Source organism: Penicillium paradoxum (genome assembly GCF_028828445.1).
Source record: "Penicillium paradoxum strain IBT 22861 chromosome Unknown utg000003l_segment0_segment0, whole genome shotgun sequence".
Lineage (NCBI taxonomy): Eukaryota > Fungi > Ascomycota > Eurotiomycetes > Eurotiales > Aspergillaceae > Penicillium > Penicillium paradoxum.
Window position 1 is genome coordinate 1480830 of NW_026643181.1, and position 24328 is coordinate 1505157.

At 49.9% G+C, this 24328-nt stretch overlaps 12 protein-coding genes across 12 annotated transcripts; 4 read left to right on the top strand and 8 right to left on the bottom strand.

The window, feature by feature from the left end:
* Positions 1–1283: 1283 nt before the first annotated feature.
* Positions 1284–2204, top strand: N7457_002471 (uncharacterized protein; the record flags this gene model as incomplete). Its single annotated transcript, XM_057173517.1, has 1 exon — positions 1284–2204. One exon carries the CDS (start codon positions 1284–1286, stop codon positions 2202–2204), a length of 921 nt encoding a protein of 306 aa, XP_057033668.1.
* A 398-nt stretch (positions 2205–2602) lies between these two features.
* N7457_002472 (rDNA-binding RNA polymerase I transcriptional factor) lies at positions 2603–4672 on the bottom strand (the record flags this gene model as incomplete). Its single annotated transcript, XM_057173518.1, has 1 exon — positions 2603–4672. The coding sequence occupies one exon, from the start codon at positions 4670–4672 to the stop codon at positions 2603–2605; it is 2070 nt and encodes a 689-aa protein (XP_057033669.1).
* Positions 4673–5550: 878 nt separating this feature from the next.
* On the bottom strand, positions 5551–6327 carry N7457_002473 (uncharacterized protein; the record flags this gene model as incomplete). The annotated part of the gene is made up of 1 exon (XM_057173519.1): positions 5551–6327. The coding sequence occupies one exon, from the start codon at positions 6325–6327 to the stop codon at positions 5551–5553; it is 777 nt and encodes a 258-aa protein (XP_057033670.1).
* Positions 6328–7871: 1544 nt separating this feature from the next.
* Positions 7872–8558, bottom strand: N7457_002474 (uncharacterized protein; the record flags this gene model as incomplete). The annotated part of the gene is made up of 1 exon (XM_057173520.1): positions 7872–8558. The coding sequence occupies one exon, from the start codon at positions 8556–8558 to the stop codon at positions 7872–7874; it is 687 nt and encodes a 228-aa protein (XP_057033671.1).
* Positions 8559–9235: 677 nt separating this feature from the next.
* Positions 9236–9788, bottom strand: N7457_002475 (uncharacterized protein; the record flags this gene model as incomplete). The annotated part of the gene is made up of 3 exons (XM_057173521.1): positions 9236–9600; positions 9660–9727; positions 9778–9788. 3 exons carry the CDS (start codon positions 9786–9788, stop codon positions 9236–9238), a joined length of 444 nt encoding a protein of 147 aa, XP_057033672.1.
* A 137-nt stretch (positions 9789–9925) lies between these two features.
* Positions 9926–10551, bottom strand: N7457_002476 (uncharacterized protein; the record flags this gene model as incomplete). The annotated part of the gene is made up of 2 exons (XM_057173522.1): positions 9926–10294; positions 10378–10551. 2 exons carry the CDS (start codon positions 10549–10551, stop codon positions 9926–9928), a joined length of 543 nt encoding a protein of 180 aa, XP_057033673.1.
* Positions 10552–11622: 1071 nt separating this feature from the next.
* N7457_002477 (Carboxylesterase type B) lies at positions 11623–13528 on the top strand (the record flags this gene model as incomplete). The annotated part of the gene is made up of 8 exons (XM_057173523.1): positions 11623–11895; positions 11952–11956; positions 12009–12196; positions 12247–12331; positions 12382–12726; positions 12776–12893; positions 12951–13353; positions 13404–13528. The coding sequence occupies 8 exons, from the start codon at positions 11623–11625 to the stop codon at positions 13526–13528; spliced, it is 1542 nt and encodes a 513-aa protein (XP_057033674.1).
* A 288-nt stretch (positions 13529–13816) lies between these two features.
* On the top strand, positions 13817–15934 carry N7457_002478 (CeGAL family transcription factor; the record flags this gene model as incomplete). Its single annotated transcript, XM_057173524.1, has 1 exon — positions 13817–15934. The coding sequence occupies one exon, from the start codon at positions 13817–13819 to the stop codon at positions 15932–15934; it is 2118 nt and encodes a 705-aa protein (XP_057033675.1).
* A 593-nt stretch (positions 15935–16527) lies between these two features.
* N7457_002479 (tyrosyl-DNA phosphodiesterase 1) lies at positions 16528–20058 on the top strand (the record flags this gene model as incomplete). Its single annotated transcript, XM_057173525.1, has 7 exons — positions 16528–16786; positions 16843–17333; positions 17394–17708; positions 18163–18588; positions 18699–18811; positions 18868–19273; positions 19327–20058. The coding sequence occupies 7 exons, from the start codon at positions 16528–16530 to the stop codon at positions 20056–20058; spliced, it is 2742 nt and encodes a 913-aa protein (XP_057033676.1).
* Positions 20059–20336: 278 nt separating this feature from the next.
* N7457_002480 (acyl-CoA-binding domain-containing protein) lies at positions 20337–20886 on the bottom strand (the record flags this gene model as incomplete). The annotated part of the gene is made up of 2 exons (XM_057173526.1): positions 20337–20456; positions 20563–20886. 2 exons carry the CDS (start codon positions 20884–20886, stop codon positions 20337–20339), a joined length of 444 nt encoding a protein of 147 aa, XP_057033677.1.
* Positions 20887–21295: 409 nt separating this feature from the next.
* On the bottom strand, positions 21296–22328 carry N7457_002481 (putative U-box domain protein; the record flags this gene model as incomplete). Its single annotated transcript, XM_057173527.1, has 3 exons — positions 21296–21529; positions 21595–22132; positions 22246–22328. 3 exons carry the CDS (start codon positions 22326–22328, stop codon positions 21296–21298), a joined length of 855 nt encoding a protein of 284 aa, XP_057033678.1.
* Positions 22329–22960: 632 nt separating this feature from the next.
* On the bottom strand, positions 22961–23440 carry N7457_002482 (RpiB/LacA/LacB family sugar-phosphate isomerase; the record flags this gene model as incomplete). Its single annotated transcript, XM_057173528.1, has 1 exon — positions 22961–23440. One exon carries the CDS (start codon positions 23438–23440, stop codon positions 22961–22963), a length of 480 nt encoding a protein of 159 aa, XP_057033679.1.
* Between the last annotated feature and the right edge of the window lie 888 nt (positions 23441–24328).

Genomic DNA, 24328 nt, shown 5'->3' on the forward strand with positions numbered 1-24328 from the left:
GAAACATGTATTCAATTTGAACGTCATCTCGCATGACCACCATTATGTCCGTAAAAGTACGCCAAAGGATACATGTATAATATATGCATGTTACTCATTAAGAAATAGGCACAGATCTTAGGAGTTCCGGCAGACTCTGTCCGTGTGGGCAAAGAATTTCATGGGATAAAAGCAAATGCGAGCGTCTCATCAGCAACTCGTTGGGACTATGGACGTACTAAATCTTTCACTGGGGTCAATTAGTATGGTTATCCCGTTGATGATACGCAAAATCCCTATATATAAATCGCAAGACAGTCATGAAACGAGAGACCTCTCTTGTCTCACATCGGTATAGACCCTACGAGCTATAGGCCAGCTTACTGATGATTAGATCTGGCGGAATATACGGAGTGCTGGAGTCGCTATTGCGGTTGAACTACGCTGCAGTATAGGCTATACAAGTTGATCCGGGATATAAGGATACCAGTAGCAAAACTCTCATGTCACACGCTGCCTCGCCGGATGGCCATGAAGGGTTGGTATGCTTGAAACAGGCGATCTCAATTTTAAAGCCCACAATAGCAGCACTCGATCTTCGTATACCCCAAAGAGGCAACTCGGACGAGGTTGGGATTTTGAACGATGGCTTACAAGAAAAGGACTAGAAACCTTCACTGTAGAATTTCAAAGGCAGGAATTGCAATTTCAATGTCAATCTCAGCCGTTGTATACCCATCAATTGCGGGGACGAACTGTGATCTGTAAAATGAGCTGTCTTATAGTCAACTCCACCTCTCCGGTCAACCCGGCCAAAGCAGCAGGACTGCATGCTAACCACTCAATGCACTACAATCGAGAAGAGATTCTGCTCACAAGAACTGTTCAGACTTTTGAAACCCCCCGCTATTAGCCTTAAACACTAGTTCGGAAATCAGAGCATCTCAGGTTCAGTTCAGTAATCTAGCAAGTGGAGTCCATTCTCGCGCCAAGTTACATCCAGTGGCCAAATGCAGCCAATAGAACCAACGACCCTGATTAACAGTGATTAGGACGCCTAATCGGGGTTCTTGTGAGGGGGCATCCACCTGCATAGGGCCTTACTTATAAATAGGCTTGAGGGACGAAAAGAAGAAACGAAAAAAAAAAAATTGGTCAGGGGCGAAAAAAAAAATAAAACCAGACCATGGACTCATCAATTTCAATCAAATAAACACAAACAGTCCTACAAACACAAGGGAGTTTCTCTCCTATGTGTTCCAACTCATCGTCTCTCGTTTCAATCTTCTGAAAAAAAAATCACCATGCTCGCCCGGCTCACATTCACGAAATTCGCATCCGCGAGCATATTCATCCTACTATGTCTCTTCTTCGTTCTCTACAACCACCCCAGTAGAACGGAAATCCCAGCACGCTCCTATGAGCAGCCACAGACTGCCTCCCCGCGCATTCCAGAGAAGATCTGGTACAAGGTTGGGCCAAAAGGGCTGAGTGACCAGTCACACGAATGGCTGGATGACTGTCTCCACAAAAACCCTGCACATCGCGCGCAGATCATGACTGATTTGACGGGCGATGAGTACGTCCAAGACCACTACGGCCATCGGCCGGATATTGTCGACCTGTACCTTGCGCTGAGCGTGCCGATTCTGAAAGCGGACATGTTGCGCTATTTGCTGCTGTTTGCGGAAGGCGGGATCTGGTCGGATTTGGATGTCTCGTGTGGGGAGGTTCCTATTAGGGAATGGATCCCCGAGACGCTGAGGGCGAAGGCTGGGCTGGTTGTGGGCTGGGAGTTTGATGTTGGTTGGGGGGAGGATATCATTCGGCAGTTTGAGAGTTGGACGATTATGGCGGCGCCGGAGTCGCCGCATATCTTGATGGTTATCAATGATATTGTGGATGCGTTTCAGGAGTTATCGGAGATTCATCAAGTGCCTGTTGAGGAGTTGACGGTTGAGTTGGCGGGTGATGTGGTCGACTTGACTGGTCCGAGGCGGTTTACTCGGGGAGTGCTGAAGAGTTTGGAGTTGATTCGCAACGAGCCTATCGATATGAAGAGTATCTCGAATCTCTTGGAGCCGGTTTTAGTTGAGGATGTGCTCATCTTGCCTGGGTATTCATTTGCTTCCACGACGAATCTTTATCCCAACAAGACTGGTCCTGCATTGGTGACCCACCACTATGCCGGCAGTTGGAAAAATGATAACGGTGGTGAGATGTGATGCGTGACATGTAGATTTAACGACTCATAATATAGAGAGCGCCATGTAATTTAGACGCAAGCCAATTGGGATTTCATTAGACCTGAGCTTTGATACAAGAATCCACGAAGTTCAATGTGATAATTTGCCATTTTTTTGAAGAACTACTTAGTAGATCCATCTGCACTGTGGTAGTACATGAGCCAGAAATGTCGCAGAATTCCACCAGACAGTTCCGTTCACGCTGAAGAACGATATCATCAGTCATAAGCATGGTATCGGCAACTTTTTATCAGAAAAAAAAAATCATAAGATCACAAATATGGGTGGAAATCCGAACGCCACGCTGAAGTAACAAAAGAAGAAAAAATTAAATCACAGATCAAATGCTGGTTTGTTGTGAAAGATCGCGTCTAGGTTCACTCCTCATCGGTCTCGGTGGCACCTTCGCCATCTTCATCGTCAGACTCGTCAGCTCCGCTGTCCGAATCGTCTGCGTCGTCAAGACCTGGAATGCCGCGCCACTCGACATAGTCGCCTTCCAACCAGCGACGACTGCGTGGAAGCTGGTAGGGATCGAAGGGGAAGTATGCATCCAGTTGGTAGCCACTGTTATCGCCGGCGCGGATCTCACGACCGACGTGATTGAAGCGGGAGTCTGCGAGAGTAGAGATGCTTCTGAACGCAGTGATGCGAACGCGCTTGTTGGTCTCAAGGAGAGGGTAGACATAGAGGAATTGGAAGTGGTGGGCGATGCGAGCGAACTCGGCAACGATGGCCGGAGAGCACACCTTGAGCGGATTCAATCGCGAGTAGATGGACTTGTGAAGGAATTCTTTGATATTAGGAGGGAAGGCGATCTGGCCTGGCTCGAGCTCATCCACCTGATCTGCAGTGTCACCGTCAATAGCGGCGGTCGTCAGGTCGCGCCAACGGAAGCAGAAGATGTACAGAAGAGCCTGGGCAGTGGAGTAGAAAGGTCCGTAGCGACGGAGATCCGGACCACGGCAGGCGTCCTCGTAGTCCATGCGCAGGCTGTTGAGGTGTGTGAGAAGAAGATCGAAGACATCACGGACCACCTCTCCAGAGATATGAGCACCACGGGCAACAAAGCTGGCCAAGTATGCAGCTGCGGACTGACGCAGGATGCCGGGTTGCAGTTTGTTGAAGATCAGCTGCACGAATGTGGAGGCGAAGCGATCGACGAGTACGGGTGAGGCTTGGGAGAAATGGAACAAAAGGAACTGGGAGTGGCGAGATCGGTAGGTGGGTAGGATGATTGTTTGGAAATGGCTGAGGAGCAGGTCCAGGGCGTTCTCCTGGTCATCCAGGCTGCCCGAGGCGAACGGCGGCGCAAAGTATTCAAAAAGGATGTCAATCATTCCATCCACTTTGAGAATGTTTTCCTTGATCTTCTTGGCGTCCTTGCTATCGTCCTCCTCGGAATCATCACTAGCAACCGAGGCATCATCGTCTTGATCGTCATCAATGTCCTGCAAGAGATCATCGCCGACCTCCTCTTCAAAGTCCTCCATATCGACCTGGATTTGAACATCAACCTTAACAAGCTTTTCGGTAACTAGAGCTAGGATGTCGGACTGAAGCTCTGGGGCATATTTGATGATTTGGATGAGATTGCGGGTGTAGGCAATGCTCGCGCTGGCGGGGTCTGAGTCGACGGGGAACTGGCTCGAAAGGATGGGGGATAGAGAGCCACTGCCGGCTGGGATGAGACGGAGCACATGGCGCAGTGCCATGTGGACGCGGGTGTGAATTTCTGACGATGGAACCACAGCGTAATCGGGCAGTCGACCGTGTGCTCGAGGGACACTTCCCAGGTTGGTGGCCAGCATTTTCAAGACAGGACCGAGGAAAGTACCCTGTGCGGCGGAAAGGTTGCCTAGGAACCGGATATACAACTTCACGTAAGACTCGTCCCGTCCGAGCCACTCGCTGTTGATAATAGCGTGAACCAGCCCGCTACAAGATCGGTCCAATGAGGCGACATGTGAGAGCAGACCGAGGAGGTGGTTCCTCAAGGAAGCGTGTGTTGGCATATCATATGCAAGTAGACTGTCTTCACCTTTCTGTTTGGGATCGGCGGAAAAAATTCCCTTGATTCGATCGTAGGCCTCACTTTCTGACATGGCGACGTGTCGATGGATAGCTCCGCGAACCTCCTCTCGAATAACCGCCAAGCTCTTCTCTGACGAACCGGCATCGTGCAACTTCACGTCATGATCGAACTGAACGCGGGCGCGCTTCTTGGTGGGAGGAAGCTCTTCGGTCAAGTCGTCGGCTTGGGAGGAGGACGGGGAGAGAGTGAGCTCCGCGTCGCTCATTTTGCGTTTCGTGCCTGCAGCCATGGCAGCGGATTTAGAGGTTTTGAGAATCGGGACTGGCGAGGAAGCCGGCAGCATTTTCGATCGCGGGAGCGAAGGCGTAACCGGTAGCGCCGGGTTTCGTGCAGTTGTGGCAAAGGAGACCATGGCCGAGTATGAAGAAAAGGGATGGTAGATCAGATTCTAGGCAGAAACCAGTATCGACATTTGCTTCTCTGCGTTGTAACAGAATACCAAATCCTGACTTTTGATTCAATGTCAGGAGCTTATCGAAGCCTGGTCCAAGCACACGACACTTCTGACGTCGAGATCTTGAGGCTTATGCTACAGATTGGAATAGGGGGAAAACAGGAAACATCTGTCTGCATCCGTGGATATTCAGTCGCTTGATGTAGATAAAATCGGATGCAGACAGAATGGGCAAGTTGCAGGGTCCAGAGCAAAGCAAAGAGAAATTTTTGCTTCATTTCCTTCTGGCGCTGTGGAGCCTCAGCGGAGCCCGTGACCGTGTCGGTGAGCCCTACGCTATGCCTATTTGGGTAATATTGGATTAGGTCATCATGTTCTCATCTCGCGTTTGTATACATCATCGTCTACGACTGGTCATGTTCGACTCAAGAGTCTCATTTAAACGCGTCTATTGGGCTTTATCCGAGAACCCATCTGAAGAATCATTATGATTTCTTGAATACACAAATAAAGATCTATGGAGGCCTCCAAAACTCTCACAAAGACTTTGTCAGCTTCCTGAAAGGACGCAGATGGCACCAAATGAAACCCGAATGAGAAGAGACCGTCTATTACGAGAATAGAAGAAAAGTCAAATGGCAAAAGTAAATTCAAAGTAAAGAGTGTGGGAACAGAATGTCCTCCCATGGTATCGTGCAAAACAAGGGGCAATGATCGTAAGAGAGAGAATAATAGTTGGTCATCGTAGCGGACCAGGCGAGGAATATCCAGTCTTCGCCTGACCGCAATCTCGTGTCGTTGATCCCCGGGTCAACCGGGGTGCAGTGATTATGTTATTAGAACCAAGAAGTGCACACGGTTCCAGGCTTGTCATCGAAGATACTGCCATACAGCTCTTCAAGTTCCACAAGATAATCTTCGACAGAGAATTTCTTGAGCCCCTTGTCATGGAGAATCCGCTCTTCGTCATCGAGCAGATTAAGTCCTCCGAATTCCTCCGCAACTTCGTTCACCTGCTCCAACTCTTTGCTAAATGGATGCACCTCCGGTTGGAAGAAATCCTGTGTTGATCGAACTGTCGGTGTGCTGCGCGCGGCGTTCAGAGGAGGCGGCGACAACCTGGAGATCGAGCGCTTGTGAGCGAGCTCCTGGTGGGACCGCTTGGTGTGCGACAGTGCACGCTTAGGCACCAGCGGAGGGTCCGCGGTTGACGAAGACGACGTAGAGGAGCGCGGGTGGCTTGTCATTGTGTCCGAGCGCTTCGGGAAATACGACGCCATTGGATTTGCGTCAATGGGACAGCTCTCGTAGGGGGAGAGGTCGGGTGAGGTCATTGAAGACGCGTAGCTTTGCGGGGACATAGAAGCGTCGGAGTCGTCACGCGATCGTAGCGATGAGGTAGATGAAGAGCCGGCTGAGTTGGCCGAGTTGATATCAGGTGCGTTGTAGGCTAGCATATTGGTTGTGGACAACAGCTGGACGGGCCTAGATATATTGCCGCGCTTGATGCTTGACGAATTGAGTCGCACCTGCCCATCGCCACGATATGGCATGGGCGCTGATACTTCCGGACGCTTATTGCGCCGGGTGAATGCTCTCGTGATGTTCGACATGGCGGATTTGGAAGTTGGATCTCAGAAAATGGAGATGATGCGATCGACGCGATCGGAAGATACTTGCAAGTATTTTTCCCACAGGCAAAGCGGGTGCTTTTTTGGTTTTGGGATCCAAAATAGCGATCGGATCCGTACTTAATCTCGCGTGGTAGATGATTGCGGGACGAAAGAATGGAAGGGATCGACGACAGGAATGTCCGGTGTCAGATATCAATTTGGCAATTTGACATATGTGTGTCTTGGAAAATGAATGTCAAGTCCTCTGGATTTTGCACAGCAAAACGCGGAGAATAATGGGCTCTTTGTGGTCCTGAAAGGAATGAGAGCGCAGAACCAGGATGCGCGTTAAAAAATAATGAATCCAGGATCTCAGATCTCTGTATCTAGGACTTCAAAAGAATATAAGAATGAGAGAATGAAGGCACAAAGGCACAATCCCAAGGAGGTTGGAAGAAAGAGAAGGGGGGCGAAGGTCCCTTACGGGGTAGAAACGGGCGCTACACCAGCGTTTGACCACTCCCAAGCCAAACCTTCGCTTTCGTCCCAAAGGATCGCTGGGATTCGGCCTAATAGAATGCAATCTAGAGCCTGTGGCTATCAGGGGGACCCAGTGTTCTGGCTGGTAACGATTCCAAATTTGCGCTTTTTTTCGCCTCTTTCTACGGTACCAGGGCTACACCCACAATTTATTCGAAAGGGGGCCCAGACACAGAGTCCCGAAGGGCGTTTCCTCGGAGTTTCCTGACGGGGACGGGTATGTGCCTGGGTATGGAGGAGTTCAGGTCGACGTGTATCGACGTGTCCCGACCTGTTCCATCTGCGCTGTCACAAATTCCAGAACATTAACCATCAACCCCACAAGAGAGTACCATGTCTCCTGTGTGATGCAATCCCCGAGAAGGATCTAGGTGAAACGAATGCAGGTCCGGCTTCTTAGTCTGAAGGCACGGGTGTTTCACACCAATCAGTTGTCTCAGTTCCAGATGCTTAAAGCATTCTGTGTCCCGTGTCCCTGTTGGCTCGGTGGGAGAGGGCCAAAGAGCAGAGCGTCCAATCAGGGGTTCAAGTAAGACAGTTCACCTAGGCGGTCTCATTGCCAGCGGTTAAGGACCTGCATATGATCGGGTTCGGAGGATTCGGAGACATCCAGATCACCCAGATGGTGCGTTGGTTATCTGAGTGGATGTTCTGTGGAGCACTGGGCGTGTTTAAAGCCCTTCATCTCAGCCCCGCTGGGAAAACTGTGCGGAGGGGCGCACGAGCCCCTCCAGGGCCCTACGTTAGGAGGGTTGTGTGTTGGACATCCTCACAAGTCAAGGCTGACTATGAATATAGCTTGAATGCTGGGTTTATTGAACGGATAACATCATTTTCTCACGCTGATCGACCCCGGCGAGCAACGAAATGAGGGCCTGAGGCATCCGCGCTCCACACCTGGCCCGTTACAGATAGGCAGCTGAGACTCCATTAAGGAAAGAGATCAGACTCGTACGGAGTATACAAGGTGTAGTCAATTTTGTACCCCTTTAGAACACGTCATTTCAAAAGTATAGACTCGGATTATTGTGTGATAGCTCGTCAGCCTTGCTTGATTGCCCTGTCTCCACCCCACTTGCAACTGCATCTGTATCCATCGGAAGACCGACATCATCGACACCAGTCATTCCGCGTCGGGAACTCCCAGCCGATGGAGACTGCAGCGCCTCAGATCCTTCCACAGCTGGGTGTCCGAAATAAACTAAGGAACCCATCATCCTCGGGTGGCACTGGTGAGGACTGTATGGACTTCCCGAACTGACCCCGCCGTCCCTGGGTTGCCACGCATTGAAGACTCGTCCAACACGAGGCTCATCCCCCAAGCTTTGCTCTTTCTCAAGATGGGGAGTAGCGGGAATTTCGGACCGATCCCCTGAGCTCTCGGGAACAACGTCTCTTGGCGGTTCGATGGTGAATTGGTCCGACATCATCGTTAGCCAACGCTCCATGTCGATTCGTTCTCGAAGTGGTAGTTGGGACCACTCTGCCATGCGAGCTGCCTTTTGTTTGGGAACATTGTCTGACTTTACTGCAACTTGTACCGATGTTGATTGCCCGAGTGAACGAAGACTCATCAAAGCCCCGTAAAGAGCTGATTCAGTCTCGGCCAACCGCTGTTCCAGTTGGTTGAGGTATCCCAAGGGTAAACCTCTGGGCCAATTTGTTAGCTTCCCACGGGTACCTGCATGCATGTTGATGTACTCCGTATGTGGCCTTGGGCATCTTACCTTTTCCCACTCTCGGGGTAGATACATTTAGATGGCTCCCCTGCGCATTGAGAACAGAACGGACTTTTGAACGAGTCGGATTAGAGATGGGACCAATTGGCTACCAAAATAAACGGCGAGAACGGTCTTACAGTCTGCGATCACACTAAATTGATCAGTTCGTATTCCGCTGAGGCAGGAAGATAACATACTTTGCATTTCCGTTGTCTGCATACTTCACAGGATATCTGATTCAAGTGCTCTTCTGGTTGCAGGGATCTCGAGTCAGTCGATCTATGCTTTTTATGTGGAGTACTCTGCTCGCACCTGGCATGGCATTGTGTGCCCTCGTCCGCCTCGATCGCGATTGGGCCATGTGTACTACAAGGTTATATTATGCAGTTCTCGATCAATCCACTGCAGATAAACATAATACCAAGCTATCGAGGAGGTTCTGCTGAAGCTGATATGTATGATGATTGACAGATGCAAGTTTCGGAGTAAGAAACCTCCGGACATAAGTGGCAGGCACGTGATGGTTTTCGGTGGTCTACTCCCAAGGTTGTTTGCAAGAGGAGCATTACTCAATTACAAGTTTTTGCGTTGGATTGGTCTAAATTACGCTTTATTTCTATTTTTGCTTGGATCGTCGCTGTAAATATTCAATAATCCTTGTGGATCGGTCGGGTTGATCCATCCGAGTCTTGATCATGCTGATAGGAGATATGTATATTTGTCACCGTCAAGATTCTTCCACTTTGATCGGTCTTATAGCCCTCTGCGTTTGTCATCTCCAAGTCATCCTCCAATAAAACATTGTCGGAGCTGGAGCGAGTTCTTTTGGATGGCCCACTGGTATATGGGCCGTGACGGTGTGTTGGTGGACCGGACACATTGGTGCTTTGCTGAGAGGCGAAAAGCCGCGGGAAAAAGAACTGGATCGGATGTTTGAAGACAGGTAGACAGGTGCAGATGATACCAGTGTTGGCTTCAACCACACTCCAAATAGTAGCTGGGATAGGACCGCCTAGCGTGCTGTTAATTTCTATGCTTGGGGGGTCGTATTGTCGGGGGAGCAAAACTCACTAGTCGGGTCCTTATCATGGGCAGATTTCGCAAGTGTTGTGGTTCGGACGATGGTTGTAATGCAGACACTAAAAGTGTAAGTGGTTGTTTAGACAGATAATAAGTAAGCAGCACTCACAATGCTCCCATTCCGAAGACCGCCAGGAGACCAATCTTCTTCGCCCGTTCCAACCGTAGCCGGCTCAATGGATATATAGGCAGACCAAGAATGATCAAGTCGAATATAATGTTGATGATGGAATATGACATCCACATACCCTCTTTATCTAGACATCTCGGGGGTTTTTGACAGTTATGTCCCAGAACGAAGCCATGGGGTCGCACTGGAAGATGGTGAGGAAGAGATATGCCAGTCCCCAGGCGGCAATCACCCCTAACCCGCCATAGCAAGTCACCCGGAAGGCTCGTTGTGGAAAGATCCGAAGGTAAAGACATAGGAAGGATAGTTTGTTGACAGTGATGACGATTTTGTATACGATCTGGGCGCCGAAGAACCACTTGAGTGCCATCACCCGCTCGTGTTGTGTGAGATCCGCGGAGTGCTTTCCATATCCGTGATGTACCGCTGATTTGAAGCAAATTAGTATACTGCTGGCAGATAATGGGGGAGAGTGAGGTACCTGAACATTCCGTGACTGTGAGAATAATCGAGAATATCTGTCATATGTGAGTGTTTTCATCCTGGTTTTGAGTCTGCGATACCGCAAACATCACTCACCAAGGACGCCAGAATCATCCAATCATCTGTTCCCAGATGACTATGATGGAATCGAATGGCCAGTCGAGACACCACGAATAGACCGGCTAGAATGACCATCACAACACTGCATATCCATAATGGGTACCCTCGATTAGGCACCTCAGGTGTGCCTAATCCGATTTCATATGACATGACGGCCAGTGCTGATCTGAGGAAAAGGCACACCCATTAGCTTTTATGAGAATTCGGGGGGAGTGGTAACTTTCAGCTCCTAACCCCCGTCTGATGCACGCTGCCCCACGATGTTCCAGACAGTCGTTCGCTTGCGTTGATTGTTAGCTGTGGGCCTCAAACAAGATAAGAATACATATCTGTCGTGGATATATGAATTTAGATTTGGCAAAGGCACTCCATCAATTTATCGAAATTAATGCTATCATCAGTTATGCAAATGGAAAGCCACGGTAATCCAGATTTAGATCTACTTTGGTAGGACTTGAGGCCATGTGGTTATTGACAGGTACATCCCTACAACATACAGAACGTTCAATATAGGAGGCCATCTTATGTGCGGAAATCGAGTAGCTGATCGCTAGCCCTATAAGCGATTAGTTGAAAGGCAAACCTCTAGTGCGAGGCTGTACTCCGTACCGAATACTCCGTACACGTGGGTTAAATGCAGATATCCACCAAAAGGAAAATTCTTTCATTTGGCCAAGGCTGCAGGGAAGTCTGCTGTCGGCACTTGAGTATTTTGATTGCGTCGAGGCACATCGCTTAAACCAGTTTCGCGTGAACTTACCAGGATCATGCAAAGCGAAAAGTATAGTCTGTGGGTCAAGCTACGCATTCATATGAATCGCTCGATATGACTTGATCATTGATCGCTTACCAATCTGCAAGCAATATAACAGTATCCCTAGTATGAACCCCGTACAGAGTGCGCAAGATCGTGCATCGAATCATAAACCGGGCGCTTAATTTATTGAAGAAGATCGACATGCCAAAACTTCCGAATTGGTCGCCAATGGCCCCCAACAGCCAACCGGCCCCGTTCTTGTCGAGTGCCGGTCCCAAGGTGGATCCCCGCGCTCATCCGATTGAAGCCACAATTGGTGATGCCCTCGCGTGTGAGTAGTATGTAGAAGCGAACATCCGGAGAACCCTGGCCCTATCAATAGCTTTAGCTTGGCTGGTTATATTCTTCGGCTCCTCTTCCGTCGGAGTCTTTTTCTTCTCACCCTTGACAATTTCGCAGACAAAATGAAGGGCATTTGGCAGCCTATTGGATCGGCCCTGTTGCTGGCTACATGCCTGCCCGCAGCTTTGGGACAAATATGTTCGGATCACCCAGAAAGCCATATCGGCGATGCTGTTTTGACTAGCAGTGGATTGATTGAGGGCCACGCCGCACCTCGCAAGCCTGCCGTGTCTGAGTATTTGGGTATTCCCTATGCTTCGCCACCAATTGGAGATCTTCGATTTGCAGCTCCGGTGGCTTATGCTTCCGATGGTACCATTCAGGCAACTGCCTATGTAAGAATGCCCTCTTCGTGTTTTTCAGCATCTTTGACTAACTGTTTCACCGACAGAGCCCGTGTGTATAGTATATCTTGACTGTGATTGTCTAGCCATCTGACCAATATTAGTGATTGCCCTGCAAATTCCGGTAAAATTGCAGATTACCCTGGCTTTACCCCCCAGGCTCTCAAGATCGTCAAGGGATTCACCCAGGCCCTGAACACTTCTCACAGCGAGGATTGTCTTTTCCTGAACGTGTGGACCCGCCCCACAGTCACCAACTTGAAGCCTGTGCTGCTTTGGTTCCACGGTGGTCGTATGTTGATCCCGACCCCATTGTTTTCAATTGTTAACATTTTTTTAAAGGGTTCACCGGCGGTGGTGCCAACAACCCATACTATGATGGACAAGCATTGGCAGATGAGCACGAGGTCGTGGTTGTGACCATCAAGTCAGTACTCTTCGATCTGCAACCTGCACAAAGTTACTAACAAATAACAGCTACCGATTGAACATCTTTGGATTCTCAGGCGCACCCAATCTGCCCCAGAACGTCGGCCTGTTGGATCAGCGCATGGCAGTGGAATGGGCCCACCGCAACATCGCTGCCTTTGGTGGAGACCCAGAGCGCATCTCGATCTTCGGACAGTCCGCTGGTGGCGCTGCCGTTGACTATTACTCTCACGCTTGGGCTGATGAGCCTCTGGTTGCCGGTCTCATTTCGCACTCTGGAACTTCGCTCAGCTTTGTTCCCAATACTGCCGAAGAGTCTGCTGATTACTTCTTTACCGCTTCCAAGATTCTTGGTTGCGGTGACAAGACCAGTGATCACGACGAAGTCGTCAAGTGCGTTCGTCAGAAGCCCTACACCGATGTGGTTAAGGCGGGAGGCCAGGTTCCGCCCGCACCCTCCCCCGGCTACTCCCCAGGCAGTGTTCCACCCCACGGTGGACGGAGTTACTGTGTTCAGTGACTACGCCAGCCGATCTGCTGCCGGTCAATTCGCTCGTCTGGTAAGTTTATCGAATGCAGTTTTATCAATCAAGCGTAATAATACTGACATGTCATAGCCTTATCTGATCAACAGCAATCACTATGAGCCCGGCTATTATCGCATCAGCGCGAACACCGCAAACATCACCCTCAGCGATAGCGCATGGCAAGCTTTCAACGATGCGGCTTTCACTTGCCCCAGTGGTGCGTCCGCTAGATACCGCGTTGACAATGGTGTTCCCGTCTGGCAGTCCCACTACTTCGGTGACTGGGACAACCTGCGTCTGCACCCTAACAGCGGAAGCTACCACGGTGCCGACCTGCCTATGGTATTCGGAACTGCGGAGCAGGTCAGCGGAATTGCTAACAGCGATGTCGAGAACGAGTTCGCCCGGTACATGGCCTCCGCCTGGGTTGCTTTTGCAAGTGACCCCAAAGAGGGATTGACCAAGTTTGGATGGCCCCAATACAACCCTAACGGTAAGTTCCTAATCGGATTGACAAGCTCTGTATGACTAATTATTTCACAGAGCAAACGCTTGTTGGACTTGCCTACAACAATGCCAACGGTAGCCAATTGCTTCACCCTTCGGATGTCGAGCAGGGATGTGCTGCTTTGAACGGAGATAGCACTCCTGGAAAGGGTGCCTTTTAGACATCGTTGAGATTGTGGAGCTCAAAAGTACCAATTAATGTATATTAAACAATAGGGGATTGGGATTTGGTATAGAGGATATAGAGTTGAACATAATAAGAAGTTAAGAACTACTCCGTATAGATCTGGTGATGGCCTAGAGGCATCCATCTATTGGGCGGGACCTACCTACACGAGAGGGCTGACGTAATAAACTCCTACCCTTGGTCCCGGCATTGCAAGTGGGAGTAAATAGAAACTTGACTCTGAATCTCTTAATCCCAAGAATGTGATATATGGGTCGCAGCCATGATGCATTCGGCTTCACTTGCCAGTGCGCAATTCGAAGATGAGGGTGAATGGCCTTGTTCTTCTCGTGCTGCTAAGAGACCCAAGCGCGCCTTCTCGGGTACTGCAGGACCCTCGCCTCGCGAGATTGGGTATATGAGAGAATCTCAGAATGACGGATCTGCAACTTTTTTGGGGAGCTCAAGTGGAATCCATTTTATTCGACATGTTTACAATGCCTTTGCGCGCCGTTCGGCAGACTTGGACCAAACCAGAGCCCGTGACAGAGCTTCGGTGCCAGGGGAAGACGACCGGCTACAGCAGGATACCGGAAGCGTTCACAACTCAGATGAACTATGGGAAATGGAAGAGTTGAATGATGATCTGAATTCCTCGTTTTCCTTCGATGATCTGGTTAGATGGACACGCAGCTATTTTGAGAATTGGCATCCAATATTTCCATGTCTCCATGCCCCGACAGTCTTGAAAAGCTTAGAGACAGTCAGTCAAAAAGGGACGGAATCTGTGAGCGGATTGGAATTGATGATTATCCGCTCCATTGTGTCTATTTCTCTCGGTGACAATCGACAGACAACATCGCCTGAATTCCAACTCGGCCCCGTCCCTTCTGTTCTAGTGTTCCAATCCATTCAACATGTGATGCAAGATGTACAAAGTCTTCTTGAGGAACCGACTACTCTTTCGCTGCTACAATCTGCATTTACAGCTCAACTTGCACTTGCCTCGCTTCTGCGCTTGAATGCTGCTTCTCGAGTAGGGGGCGTCATCACTCGCACTGCATTTCATCTTGGATTGCATCGCTGCCCAGGACGCTTTTCTTGCTTCAAAAGCGCAGAAGTGGATATCCGATGTCGGTTATTCTGGTCGATCTACTCTCTTGAGAGATATCTATCTCAAGCCCTTGGTATCCCGCTCTCCATTCGAGATGACGACATCGACGTGTGCTACCCCGGCGCCGAGCGACATTCTTCAACAACTCCCAAAATATCAGACGATCGCAGACTGCACTTATTGCGCCACCTCGCAAAATTCGCACGTATCCGGGGTTTAATTGTTGAGCTTCGCAATAAATCCATTCTTCACAGCCATGCCAGCCAGACTGAAGCAGCTTATGTTAATGGAGAACTAGCACAGTGGTGGAATGAGGTTTACGACGATGTCAACCCCATTGATGAGCCCACAGAAACGGACCCAGGTCAAATACAAACCTTGCAGCCATATCATCGCCTACTTCTAATGATCCTGAGACACGAAGCCATCATCTCACTTAATCGACCTCTTTTAGCCTCCGAAGAGCCCAGTGCAGATTACAAGAATGCTTTGCAGGTGTGTATTGGATCCTCTCGAGCTATCCTTGCGGCTTTGAAAAAGCACATGTCATCTGAGCCACGATCTTCGCTCTCCTGGCCGTGTTTCACGTGGTCAACTTGGATGGCCTGTCTCATTCTAATGTATGCTGCATGGGAAGGGAAGTTCCCGGCACCGACTGCTCTGAAATATAGTAGAATTGGAATAGCTATCCTGGAAAATCTATCATTGCGTGGTAGCAATTGGCCAGAAACCTGTATTGAGGCAATCGAAGGCATGATATCTGCTTTCAATGCGCAAAGGCCCAGTGGCGAGCAAGCTCAGGGTTCTTCTACATTGAATGATCTGGAGAGGCCTACCCAATCTCCTTTTCAGGCAACACCGTCGATGGATATGCGACTCCCGACGGCCGTGGATAGAAGTCACGGAACTGACAATGCAGGTCTTACACCGGCCCGACCTCCATCTTCGGCGCTGAAAGCACACGAAGGCCGTCCTGTCCGTGCGGGAGTTCCCTCATTGCAATCATCCCTTCGCTCCCCTGCCCAACGCATTGATTCAACAGAAATCTACGACTCTGCTGCCTTTTCGCCGTCTGGCAATTTCGGTAATCTGCTAGATCCTGGTGATGACTTTCTCAACGGCCAGTCGTCAGCAGGTCTAATATTCGGAAACACTGCTGACGGGAATGCTGCTTTCAATCCAAACTTTATTGGTGGAGATGCTTTGCCCTTTTCGTCTTCTATGCTTATGGGCGATCTATGGAGTGTCGCCGATGGCCCATGGATGATTCACAATAACTTTCTGTAATATCCAATATGGCTTTTCGAACAGCATATGTATAATAGCCAATGTATGCTCAAATATTGTTTCTAATTCTTTGAAGCCGGCTCACTGGTACAAACCAATATCAACTACCGTCCTATCTCGACTCATTCCAACTCGCAGTTGGTCTTTCTTGTCTGTCACTGGCGTGCGAGGACTGAAAAGTCATCTTCTCAACCCATCCAAATCCAGCTCATAGGCCTCCTCCCTCGCCATTAAGTTTGCTCTTGTCAAATGACGGAATGAGTGTCTCAATTCAGAATGTTTTTGTACAGAGTATCTCTCGACCGAGTATGCATGCAACAGTTGTTCGGCGGACATGTCTTCTTCCGAGTGGAGTGTACGGGGATCCCCCCGTCCATAAACCGGGCATTCGAATGTCCGTCTGCACCCCGCGATATCAATTATCGTTGGATGAGCTGCGATGAGGGGTCGTGCGAGAGGTTTCCTGGCAATTTGCAAGTGGAGACTAAAATCTGAGACGTTAGACTCAGATTTCTATAAAGGCCATCGAGCCCGCTGAGTTCGTTCCTGCTATCTCCCACTATTTACTAAGACTCCAGTGCGACAACCTCATCATGTCTCTCACAGTCGCTAGTCAGAAGACCTACAGTATTGCATCCATTCCAGCCGATGGAATTGGCCCAGAAGTCATCAATGCAGGCATCACCGCCCTCAATGCCTTGACCGATGCACTCCAGACTTTCAAGTTGGAGTTCAAGAACTATGATTGGAGCTCAGAAACCTACAAGAAGACCGGCAAATATATCCCCGATGGGGGACTTGAGGAGCTGAAGAAGCACGACGCGATTTTCTTTGGAGCTGTCGGTGCTCCTGGTAAATAGACCCAAAGAACCTGTTTTTTGGTGGGGTGACACTGACCTGAGAGCAAGATGTCCCTGATCATATCTCCCTGTGGGGTCTGCGACTCGCCATCTGCCAACCTTTCCAGCAGTACGCCAATGTGCGTCCAACACGGGTGTTCCGTGGCACCGAGTCCCCGTTGCGCAACTGCGGACCTAACGACCTTGACTGGGTGATCATCCGTGAAAACAGCGAGGGCGAGTACGCGGGCCAAGGTGGTCGCTCCCACGCTGGAAAGCCGTGGGAGGTTGCGACTGAAGTCTCCATCTTCTCCCGTCACGGCGTGGAGAGAATTATGCGATTCGCTTTCGAGACTGCTCAGAAGCGGCCGCGCAAGCTGCTGACTGTGGTCACTAAGAGTAATGCCCAGCGTAACGGTATGGTTCTCTGGGATGAAGTGGCGAAGGTCGTTGCGGAGGATTTTCCCGATGTCACGGTTGATAAGATGCTTGTTGATGCTATGACCACTCGCATGGTTCTGAAGCCTGAGAGTCTCGATACGATTGTTGCTACTAACTTGGTGAGTTGCCGAAGCAAGCGATGATCTCAAATTCAGTCTGTTAACTGATGAATCAACTAGCACGCTGATATTCTCTCTGATCTTGCTGCGGCGCTGGCTGGATCTATTGGTATCGCGCCGACTTCCAACCTTGATCCTACGCGCGAGTATCCCAGCATGTTTGAGCCTATTCATGGCTCTGCTTTTGATATCACTGGCTTGGGTATCTCGAATCCCGTTGCTACATTCTGGACGGCTGCGGAGATGCTTGCTTGGCTTGGCGAGGAGGAGGCTTCCAAGCAGCTGCTGGTTTGTGTTGAAAATGTTTGTGAGCAGGGAGTTCTGACTCGGGACTTGGGTGGCAATGCTACGACGAAACAAGTCACTGATGCCGTTGTGGCAGAGATTAAGAAGCTTGCGGCTGGCAAATAGAATGAGACAGGGGAGTTTACATCGCGGTAAGCCGATATTTGTATAAATTCCTTGGAATAGAGTTAAAAATTCTTCAAGACCCCAGGTCCCATTGAGTTCTTAGACGATCGCATCAAATTATGGGCTGGATTGTGAGTGCGCCGCGCGATCCCTTTTTTGCGCCAATCACATCATTTCGTGGAATGCGATTGGATATTGCTTATTCACTTGGAAGATAATTGTGTTTCTTTCTCGCGACAATATTCTTGCAAAGTCAAGGTACAATATTCTGACCTCTCTCGAAGTCGACTCAATTCCTAGGATGTCATTAGGCACCCGGAGGATCGCCCATCATCTCGACCGCCTTTCAACTTTCCATCAACTCAAGCCAGTCAAGGCACTCCAGACTCCAGGCCCATTCAAGCTCAATCAAATGGAGCGCCCCTCTAAAAGGGCCCGCGTGTCAGAGTCCAGCGCAGATGGTGTAGTGACTGCACCTTTCGCGTCTCTGCACAGGGCCATTAGCCCGCCATCCCCACGAGCAAATATACAGCCTACATGTCCAGCGCAGACTGATGAGAAGATGAATTCTGCTAGCTCTGGAGCCAATCGTCCAGTCCAGTTCATCAATTCGCCTACACAGCTTACGCATATTCGAGATTTACCTGCGGCTAACAATGTCGACACCGTTCGACTCCGCGACATCCTCGGGGATCCCATGATCCGCGAATGCTGGCAGTTCAATTATCTTTTTGATATAGATTTCTTGATGTCACATTTTGATGAAGATGTCAAGGATATAGTCAAGGTCAAGATCGTGCATGGGTCATGGCGGAAGGAAGATTCGCATCGCATTCGTGTTGAAGTGAGTTCACACCCGATGAGATTTCTTTCCTTTCGTTTGAATGAGTTTGCCTGGATTGATTTCATCCCTCATCAAACACATGGTCTAATATGAGACTACTATCTTACTAGGAAACTTGTTCGCGATACCCCAACGTAGAGCCCATTGTGGCCTACATGCCCGAGGCTTTCGGGACACATCATTCTAAGATGATGATTCTGCTTCGACATGATGACCTCGCCCAGTAAGATTCTTCTCAAAAATACTGTAGCTAAACCTGATTCTGATATATCCAAACAGAGTCATCATCCACACAGCTAACATGATCCATATGGACTGGACCAATATGACACAAGCTGTCTGGCGCTCTCCGCTTCTTCCGTTGCAGAAGCCAATTCCATCAGAATCCCAATCCGACTCCAAATTCGGCTCGGGCTCACGCTTCAAAAGAGATCTCCTCGCGTATTTGAAAGCGTATGGACCTAGAAAGACGGGTCTGCTAGTTCAGCAATTGAATAACTATGACTTCGGGGCTATTCGCGCCGCCCTCATCGCGAGCGTCCCGTCCAAGAAACATGCCAGTGATTGCAACTCAGAAGAAGATACGCTATGGGGCTGGTCTGCTCTGAAAGATCTGATGCGCCGAATCCCCATCCGGAAAACTAAACCAAGCAACAGCGCCAAAAAGCCGCACATCGTAATCCAGGTACATATCTCCTAGTTCCAACGCACTATGACCGGCTTCTAACCAATCCCCAGATCTCGTCAGTCGCAACTCTCGGACAAACAAACAAATGGCTCAAAGACGTCTTCTTCAAAGCCCTCGCCTCAACACCAACCCAAGCACCCACCCCGACCTACTCAATAATCTTCCCAACACCAGATGAGATCCGCCGCTCTCTAAACGGCTATGACTCCGGCGGCTCCATCCACATGAAAACACAAAGCGCAGCGCAACAAAAGCAACTTCAATACATGCGCCCGCATCTTTGCCAATGGGCAGGTGACAGTCTTCCACCAGGCCAGTGCATTGATCTATCAGAAGATACCCCTGCAAAGCGCGAAGCAGGTCGCTGTCGGGCAGCACCGCACATCAAAACCTACATCCGCTTTGCGGATTCGGATATGAAGACCATTGACTGGGCGATGGTCTCATCCGCGAATCTGTCCACACAGGCGTGGGGCGCCGCGACGAATCCGAGTGGCGAGGTTCGCATCTGCAGCTGGGAGATCGGTGTTGTTGTGTGGCCGGACCTTTTTTGCGATGATATTGCATTACCGGCGGAGTCTCCCGCACGGGATGCGCCGATGGTTCCTTGCTTTAAACAAGATCGTCCGGCTGTATTCGGAGGCGAGACGGCTGACCTTGTTGTCGGGTTCCGCATGCCGTATGATCTTCCGTTGACGCCGTATGGTGCCACCGATGAGCCGTGGTGTGCGACTGCTTCGCATGATGAGCCGGACTGGCAGGGTCAAAGATGGATCCTGTGAGTCTGCTGCATGTGCACGTATAGTTCCTGATTATATCTATGGTGCTATTCCCTCTTAACTATGTGACCATTGTCACCTCGGTGTTGTATTATGTAGGAAGCGGGGGCAACATGAGTCATGGAAAGTAGCATGCATTTGTATTCGTTGTATTCGTAGAGCTTGAGACATGATTATCCCTATTCTCCAAGATCACCGCGTTTCCAAAACTTTCAACCCACAATATATCCGGTAGATCGCGAGTTATTCATCCTCCCAAATAGCACTCCCAATTGCATCGTCTATTCGTCGCGGGTACCGTACTTGCCAATGAAGGTGTTGACGTGTCCAATGTAAAGCTGGTGAGCCTTAGCGGGGCTGTAGTCCTTGACCTTCTCCCAGGCACCGAAGAGCTGCTTCTTCTATAGGATTGCGAAAAAATTGATTGTTAGCTACCGGCGTTTTCAAAATAGCAGTATGCGTCTAGGATAATTCCCGGCATTGAAGTCAAAGTGAGCTGAAACGTACCTGGATATCGAACATGCCGGGCTTCTCCATAACTTCACCCTTGCCAACCTTGAAGTAGATGTAAAGATCCTTCTTCTCCAAGAGACCGGGGGAGGTCTTCAGCATCATGACGGCCTTGGCGGCGAACTCGAAGGCCTTGCGGAGGGTCTCGGCCTCAGCGGCATCGTCGAGCTTCTCGAACTCGCCCTGCTCGGCGACCTTCTCGAAGACAGCCTTCAGGGCTGCGATGTCGATACCCTCGGCGGCGGCTTGAACCTCGGGGGTGAACTTCTCCTTCTTCTGGGCAGCCTCCAGGGCGGTGATGAAGGGGGTGATGTCAGACATTTTGAATAAAGTGAGATTCTGGTTGGAATGCAAAGAAAGATAAGAAGAGGAAGCAGAGGATTTGTATGTGGGGTTGTTGAGGAAGTTGGAGATGGTTGAGAGAGGGGTATGTGGTGGGGTTCGCTGACACACTCGCCAGTTCGTTCATGGCTGGGCCGTAGGGCATTAAAGCTTTGTTTTCTAGAGATAATATGGACAATACCTCCAAGACTGAAGCTTTCCAGGTTGTTCCAATTGGGTCCTTTTTACAAAATATCTTACACGCAATTGATAAAGTTCTGTAGGAGCCCACGCCTGCAGATGCATGTCGTTATGCGACCGCTGTGGAAATCCCTCGCTATGCACCAATAAAATCAAGAATCCCCAAGGCAATGTACATATTAGATGAGAGAGAAGATAAGAAAATGAATCACCAGTCCACTGCCCATCCGTTCTTTGTCAGGAACTCCTCGCAGGCAGCCTTGAGAGCATAATTGTTCCGCAAATCATGGACAGATATAGGAGCCCGAGTCAAAGGATCAACACCCGATTTCTCAACATACTTGGTGATCCCGACGCGGTCGAAGCTGACGCCCGATGGTGTGATGACTGGATCATGCATGATTTCAAATGTGATGCCGTCAATCAAATGATCCGGAACAACCTAGAAGCCACGCGGAATGTCAACAACCCACAAACCCCCGCAAACGAACAAGAGCGAAAACATACCCGTTCCTGAATCTCACCCTTCGAGGCAACTCGGAATGCCTCCCTCAGGTTCTGAACCTTGGTTTCGGCATCTTCCCGCAGCGCCTTCTGATCCTCCATAAACCCAATCTCTCCAATCTCTTCGCGATCCAGACGGCCCTGCAATTCGGCCAGCGCACGCGTCACATCGGCTTCAATGAGCACTTCGACGGCGCCCAGTGTTTCATTCAGCTCCCGCACCCGAGCAGTCTCCTTGGCTGCCCAGATCTGCTGCTTGGCGCGCAGAACTGTACGCGACAAGTTCTCCGTCTGGGCATTCTTAGCTGCCAGACTCTGCTGATACGCGTCGGACGCGACTTCATAGGCTTCTTGCGGGCGCTGGAGACCGAGGAGGGCTTGGGCAAGGTAGTAACAGCTCTTTAGGACGACGGGATTCTTCAGTCCGTATATGTCGATCGCGGCGCGGGCATCATGTTCGACATCAGCCCATTTGGCAAGTTTGATTCGGGTTATGGCACGATTTGTGAAGAAAGTTGCATCGCGGGGATTCTTTTGAATTCTATTCAATACGAAGTCAGGGTTTTGTGAGTTGGGGGATCTTATTATCGGCGATTCGGAAATGAGGGGGCTGTGCGGGTTGAGAGGATGGAGGGGCCGGAACTGATATCTTACGCTTGGGAGAAGAAATCTTCGGCGCCGACGAAGTCGCCAGCCTTGAAGAGCTCATTACCCTTTGCCTTGAGTTCTTGAGCCATGATATGTGTATGAGTCAGTTGAGATTTGGAGTCGCGCTGATCGGTTCCCCAAGGTGGGGCGGTCCACCATATAGAGTCAGGACCGACAGGGGAGGTGGATATGGCTGCAGTTCATGAAAGCCTATCAATGGGATTTATGGACTTTGGTTCATTCTTTCGGAAGCGCCGTGAGTTCATCTCTGAAACTGTCTTGAAATGATTTACAAATGCAAAGAGAAAGTCGTGGATCCCCGCAGAAGATCTGACTCAGCCACTTGGTCCGACACCTGGGCAACGATGGAGGTGAGGTGGGCACTTCATTTGTCCTTCGGTTGTGGCTATGCCAATATCAGCACCCTGGTATGAGTCTACTCTGAATAATGGGTGGTTGATGATAGTATTCATTGACTATATACACATCTATGTGGTCTTCTAATCCAATCTGGAAGCGGAAGTAACATTTGGTTCGTGGTATCATGCGCTGTGAGAACTAAGAAAGGCATAACAATCATGCCGACAAGTCGATGAAACTTGACCAGTCATGCTTTGAAGGGGAGGCCGGGAGGTTGGAGATTTGGGAGATGTCGGCAACATCAGATCAGAGGTTTCTCTCAAGACGTCATAAGCGTTGAGGTGTCAGGCAGTTTGGGGATCTATGCAGAAGTGCGGAACTGAGTCTCATAGTCGGAAATGGCCTGGATCTTTGCAGCGGAGGCACTCTTGGGATCGAAGCGGTAGTTGAGCCAGTCAGTGGCAAGCTTTTTGGCCAATTCGACACCGATGACACGCTGGCCCATGCACAGGACTTGGGCATCATTGCTCAGGATGGAGCGCTCCACGGAGAAGGGATCGTGGGCAGTCACGGCACGGATACCAGGCACCTTGTTGGCGGCAATGGCCACACCGAGACCAGTGCCGCAAATGAAGAGGCCACGGTCTGCCTTGCCATCCTTGATGAGCTTAGCACCCTCGACAGCAGGGTGAGGATAAGCAGTCTTATCAGAGGTTGAGTTGACCCCGACGTCAATGATCTCGGCGACGAGAGGGTTCTTCTCAAGAGTGGCTCTGATAGCATCCTTGTAGGGGACACCGGCTTCGTCACAAGCCATAACAATGCGGAGGGGAGCAGACATGATGATCAAAAATATACAAGGAATAGGGTATATAACTTGATTAAGAAGGATAAAAATTTGAGGAAGATAGAGACAGAGAAGTTTTTTGGTATATAGAAAAGAAGTCCGGATTTGGGAGTATCCAAGGGGGTCTTTATATCTTTTTACTCAGCTTCTTCCCCTCTCTCTTCTCCCTGTAGCCGTGCAACCAAATCCCAGGTCCAGCCAATCCTTGCTATTGGAATCATCTACAGCCGTTTCTCCACCGAGAAATTGGAATTGTTTGGTTCTAACCTTGAGATGATTACGCCGTGTATTCTCAGCGTCCAGGGTGGCCCGCCCTAGCATCATAGCACCCCAGGACGGGCTCTGAGTGGCCAGTGCCACAACGACATTAAACCGAGGTCGGATACTTTAGGGGTCTTGTTTTACGCCATACATGCATCTTACCTCGTATTACACGGGATGTTTTATTAAACCTCGCCGGCGCTGGCTTGAGTAACGCCTCGGGCTTCGGTCTCTGCCACACTTAAGCCATCGATGTCAGTGGTGAATACGGGAACTATCAAGCAGACGGGTGTGGCTTTTGCACAGACATGGCTGCTCAACTTCCTCCTTCAATATTGGTGCCTCCAAGGCCAAGGGCCGGGGTCTTGGGTTTCATCTGTTTCCCCGACACCAGGATTCGTTTCCGTGGCTAAAGCCTGGGCATCTCGTATGTTGTATGCCTAGGATACACAGCCATATCCCCGAGCCAGCCGCATCTTCAGACGGGAAGAGGGGGAACTATCGGAATTGCTGACCTTACCGGGGCTAGATCCAGGGCCCTTGATGCCAAAAACCTGGCAGCGTTTGATATACATACTAAACCACATACAGTGAATTGCTTCCGTTGCGAACTTCCAAGTT